Here is a 5,758-nt window from a genome sequence, read left to right as displayed (position 1 = left end):
TTGTGTCGCGTGTATTATAATTGTTGTTGGTCGAGTCACGGGTCGCTAGCTCGTAACTCACTGACTTGCACGAGCTTCAGAGCTCGTGCATTTTATATTATTTTCTTATGTCTCATCAGCGAAATTGCAGAAGGAAGTGGCCGAGTGCCCTACTGCCTTCTGCTGATAACACGTGGTGTTGTAAGTGCTGACGAGACTACATCGTAGGCTCAGCGGATTCCAACGGTTTGTCAATCTGCTGAGTCTTTCTTAAAAAATTGGAACACGCGGTGTCAATCACCTGCGTCTACGCGTCGGGTTACAACAGTGCCATTATCGGAATGCACTGCTTGTAGAAGTCCTAGGCGAAAACAGAAACGAATGAACGCGGTCTTGAAGGCCACTGTACTATAATTGGAAACGAGCTCGAAATGAATTGCACACGTCGACATACAAATGAACAGTGCTATATATGCTTTTCGTGAAGATATACCGCGTCCTGCCGATGACCACACGTGCACCAAACCAGCGTAATCCACGCCGCATCACGCAAACGGTTTAGGCGAAGGCGTCACGCAGGCAGCAGGGAGGTCGCCCATAAGTTGGGTTGGAATGAGCTCGTTCCCAGACGCATGTAATGAAGGTATGAATGAAAGATTTTACGAGATTCCGCGCTCGCAGAATTTAAAACTCTTAACGGAAAGTATTGAGGGTGAGTTGAAACTCACTATGAAGCATACGTAAATGAGTATGTGTCACAAACAATCGAACGAGAGAATGAAGTGCAAGCAATATAGGATGACGCATATTGTACGACACAAGCGTATTTCGCAATCTTCCGCCCACGCGTAAGTGACAATCCGGATTAAAAAACGGAGTAAAAGCGGCAAGAGAGCTGTTAGGAAGTACCAGGTGACCTTTAGTCAAGAGACGAATGTCGACAGCGAACAAATCGGCTTGGATTCGGCGAATCCAGAATTCTCGAACGGCCTCAAATTCCGCCAAAGAAAAGTCCTGCCTATGACACGACGGTGCCAAGCGCGGATCGTCTTCAGACCGACAGGCTACCACAAATTTAAGCAGATACGCAGTGACAAGAATCAATTTAATCTAAGATGAGTCTCTTTCAGATAAATCCTACAAGGGGTAAAAAATATCGAAGTTCGAGCTAACGGTCTTTTTTTTTTTTCGTGAATCTCGACCGGCGGAAGACCGTTGTCGGGAGGCCATTTAGTAGTGGGGGAAGACAACCATTCTGGTTCGTGCCACCAGAGACGATGCACCATCAATTTATCCCTTGGAAGCTCACGCAAGACGCAATCGGCGGGATTCGAGGCTGTAGATACGTACCGCCAGATAGCATCAGGAATGAGCTTGTGCACTTTGCTAGTGCGATTCGCGACGAAAGTAGATCACCGAAAGGGGTAAACGCGCAACCATGTGAGAGTAATGGTGGAGTCACTCCAACAAATACACGAAGACGAAGTCAAATCAAGCGTCAACCGCACAAAAACCAAAAGGCGAGAAAGTAAGAGCGCAGCCAAAAGTTCCAGGCGGGGCACGGTAAATAATTTCAACAAGGTCACTCGCGACTTCTCGGCGAGCAGAGAGTTAGTAATTTCACCTCCAAGATTTATCTCTCGAGCATACACGACCGCGGCGTATACGAGAATGAAGGCACCGGAAAAGCCATGGAGCTTGATGTGTGAATCGGGATGCGCGTTAGTCCAGCGAGCAAGTTTTACATCATTCAACCGACTAAATTGAGAATACAGGAGGCTCTAGCGCTTGAACACCTCCCCAGGAAGCGGAGCATTCTACCCAATATAAAGACACCAGAGTGCCTGCATGAGAATTTTGGCAGCTACAGTGACCGGGGTTACCCAGCCAAGGAGATTGTACAGCCGCGCGATAACAGACAGGATGGCCCGCTTTGTCTGAGAGAGCGTCTCGTCGAGAACGACGTAGAAGCGAAAGATGTCTTGTGTAAGACTTCACACAATTCCGAGAACCTTAACGCTTTTGTCAGTGGCGAGAGCTTTATCACACGCAAGTCCGTAGTCTCGCGCGTCAATATCATCTAATAACGAGGATGTGTTACTGGCCCACTTTTACAGCCGAAATTGGCCCCAATGCAATAAAACGACAAGCTGGTCTCGCCGTTGTTTCAAAGACAAAACATCATAGTTGCCAAAAAGAACGTCGTCGACGCCAATTTGTCTCCGAAGGACAGAGACGGCCAAGGGAAACCGAGAGCCCTCCTCATCTGCTAAGCATTGAAATACGCGCAACGCAAGATACGACGTGCATGGCATCCCGTCTGTAACAGTGAGAAGTTGAAAGTCACAGACAGCGTTCGAAGCGGACGGTTGCCACAGAATCCGTTAATAATCAACGTCTCTATCATCGACTAAGATTTGTCGATATCAGTTGTATAGACGTACTGTTTGCGTTAATAAAATAATTTTAAATGAAAAGAATAAATATTTACCAGGCGGCTGAAAAATCTTATAAAAGAAAAACGGAAATTAGTAAAATAAAACACAGATTTGAAACAGAACAAAAAAAGAGAAATTTAATGGACATAAAAGACCCTCTCTTAACGTGGGAGGAGGGAAAAAGCCAAAAGAGAAACAATTACAAATTTTAGAAAATTTAAACATAGTAGACGAGAAAGATTTAAAAAATAAAGGATATGTTTATTTGCAAAACTGGAGGGTAAAAAAGATTTTAAACATCCCGAAAATGGTATTTTATGCCACTGGCTGGTCTAGTCGACCCTGCCTCAGGCCGTCACAAAGAACGTCACCGTAGAGGTCAGTGCCGATAATGACGTTAATTTGTTTAGCATACGGGATCATTATCCGCCCACGGAAGATGTTCAAGATGCGGCAAGCCCGTCAACGTAATTCCTTGTTTCGGCGCGTACGACGTCAAATTGTTGAGAATTAAGGTAATTGTGGTTAAGAAAGGCGTGTCCTTCCGCATTGCGGATATTTGGATCATGACCGATTGACGAACTTGCCTGACGGGAATGTCCCCGAATCCAAAGATCGCGACGGACATGCGAGATTGTTTAGCTTTTAAAACTTGCACGACTGAATCCGAGATAAAAGTTGCTTCTGAGCCCTGATCCAGAATCGCTCGCACCACTATGGAACGTCCGGAGGTTGCTCGAACCATGATTCTATCGGTAGCCAGAAACATCTGCCACCGAGTGCATGAGTCGACGACTGCGAAAAAAATATTAATTAGATGAACCGCGGGGATCGAGGTCAAAGCCGACACTACGCTGGGCTCCAAGTTAACTAAAAAATCCAAAGTAATGTGAGGCATTGAATCATGCCTCTTTTGACAATTGCGACACGAATATTTGCTGGGGCAGGCCGAAAGCGCGTGAGCGGTACTCAAGCAATTGATACATCGCTTCAAACGTTCGACAATATCAACGCGTTTTTTAGACTCGAGCACATTAAATTTGGGACATGCACTCAAATAATGGCGCACGCGACACATTGGACATGCAGATGCGAAAGCGGACAAATTAGCCGTTGCGACATGTACGCGATACGTCTTAGAATGACGAATAGAACTGATCGCGGGTGTCACCGCACCGTCCTCGAGAACGTGGCTTTGCTGAGTTAAGAAAGTAATATTATCTTCGAATAGAGGCGGATCGTCGACGGCACAAACTCTGAGATTCCAGACCCGACGGGACGCAGGATCTAATCGACGCGAGATCGTTTGCACAAGAAAATCGTTCCACAAGTCGGTCGGAGCGGGACCCAACATTTGAAGAAACAAAACAGTAATTTAAATTTTGTTTACTAAAGTCTAGAGCTCAGACGCGGACTTCTTTTGCATCGAAGGCAGATCGAACAGCGTGTCAAAGTGATTGCGAATCAAACGTTTCTTATCATTGTACTGCTTTGTAAAGGTCTCCAACGCGACAATGAAATTATTAGCCGTGATCGGAAGGTCAAAAATACAGGCTAATGCGGGCCCACTAACAGACGAAGAAAGATAATGCATCTTCGCAAAATCTCTTAGCGATGGATTTTGTATGATCAACGCCGTGAATCTATTGCGAAAGTTTTCCGATTTAGAATACTGCCCTGAGAACGGTGGAAGTTGTATAGATGGCAAGCGAGCGCTCGTCGTCTCTGCGGCCTCCGATTGTATACACGTCGAATGAAGTGCGGGAGTCGGACTTGCGGGTGGCTCCAGCAGCTTCAAAGAGTCTATCATGCAATCCCATGAGTCTTGATAAATATACTAAATCAACTCGAACTGGTTATTCTTGAAATATGTCATAGTGGTTTAATCCTCTTCAGAAACAGACACCAATAATTGACGATAACAAATTTGAAATTAAGTCCAATTATCTTGGAGAGAAGCCAGACGACTCCGGACCTCGGCGGTGGTTAAATTTACACTATCAAACTTTTTAAAGTTCGTGAAAGCTCGCTCGATTGAACACCGTAAAACAGCTTGTTGCTTAATTAAACCCCCCATGGCAACATAGCGCACCTTCACTCGATCGACCCACGGAAATTTCCGTGACCGACACGCAAATCCGAGTCGAAGGACCAACAATTTGTTTACGCATGTACACGGTAGTGCGCAGCCATAGTAACCGCTTCGGTGAAAAGAGAATAGAACACATTGCATTTGTCCTCTTCTACAAGTCGAGCGGAGCCGTTCGCCGTGCGTACACCGACACGACTTCGGCTTGTGTGCGTCTTCCCCCACTCCGAGAAGACCGTTGGTATTCGGCGCTAAAGTTCCCATTACTGTGTCTAGATAGTTATTTACAGCAGTTAGGTTTTAACAAAAGTAAAAGCGATTATTGTTTATACACTAAACGCGATGATAATGATGAATTATATCTAATTACTTTTGAAGACAATCTTTTAATTTGCAGAAATAATATTAAGAAAATAAATGATGTAAAAGAAAAATTATCAAAGAGATTTGCCATGAAAGACTTGGGTGAAGTTTAAACAAATTTAGGAACAAATATTAAATATGATAAAATAAAAGGAATCATAACATGTTCAGAATTCTGACCACTATTTTAAGACAAAATGTAAGAGAGCCTCTTACTTTTAGCTAGCATCTTGACCAGCTTCAGGTCTTTGTTACGATAGGCATATGTTTAGGAAAATATTATCTCGTGCGTGCCTAATCGCACGTGGCAACGGGATTTTTCCTTCGGGAAGAGCCGACTTCTCGAAGGGTTTATGCTTTGTCTAGCGAGACAAAGCGATATCGGTTCCTGACTAACCGCGCAGCAAAAAGCAGTCAGTCGCAATCCAGAACGCGTACTTGCCGCTCATTCTGGATTCTCCAACGCTTTATAATCGCTCTTGCTTGAGCATCTCTTTTGCATAAGTCCGCGTGTGACTTGTGCGTTGTACAAGCATCATCAAATAAATTTCGGCATCACTTTAGTTAAATTGGTTTTTCTTTTTAACTATTCCCTCGAAGCCTCGCTCTTGCGCGAACGTAACACAAGATCAGAAAAATTATATAAAGTCATGAAATACAATGTAACTAACTCAAAATTGTATAATACATTTGTAAAATACACCAATAGAACAAAATTTAAAACTTGAACCAGCACAGTTAGCATGCAATAACATAAAATATAGAAATTTAATAAGAGCTTTGTTGTACATAAGCACTGGAACACATCCAGACATTAGCTATTGTGTAAACTATTTAAGTTGCTTTCAAAATTGCTATGAAAAAATTTATTTTAACTGTGGACTAAGTA

The 5,758-nt window shown here is 43.8% G+C and overlaps 1 protein-coding gene across 1 annotated transcript; it reads right to left on the bottom strand.

Annotated features, from left to right (window-relative positions):
- Positions 1 to 3,813: 3,813 nt before the first annotated feature.
- On the bottom strand, positions 3,814 to 4,227 carry LOC139111159 (uncharacterized). The gene has a single exon (XM_070671283.1). It carries the CDS (start codon positions 4,225 to 4,227, stop codon positions 3,814 to 3,816), a length of 414 nt encoding a protein of 137 aa, XP_070527384.1.
- Between the last annotated feature and the right edge of the window lie 1,531 nt (positions 4,228 to 5,758).

This window comes from Cardiocondyla obscurior, linkage group LG22 (assembly GCF_019399895.1).
Source record: "Cardiocondyla obscurior isolate alpha-2009 linkage group LG22, Cobs3.1, whole genome shotgun sequence".
Taxonomy (NCBI): domain Eukaryota; kingdom Metazoa; phylum Arthropoda; class Insecta; order Hymenoptera; family Formicidae; genus Cardiocondyla; species Cardiocondyla obscurior.
The sequence above is the reverse complement of the archived record's forward strand: the minus strand, read 5'-3'. Positions and strand labels throughout refer to the sequence as shown.

Excerpts from the sequence above, each read along its gene's own strand:
- LOC139111159 (XM_070671283.1), bottom strand. The coding sequence starts at position 4,227 with ATGATAGACTCTTTGAAGCTGCTGGAGCCACCCGCAAGTCCGACTCCC.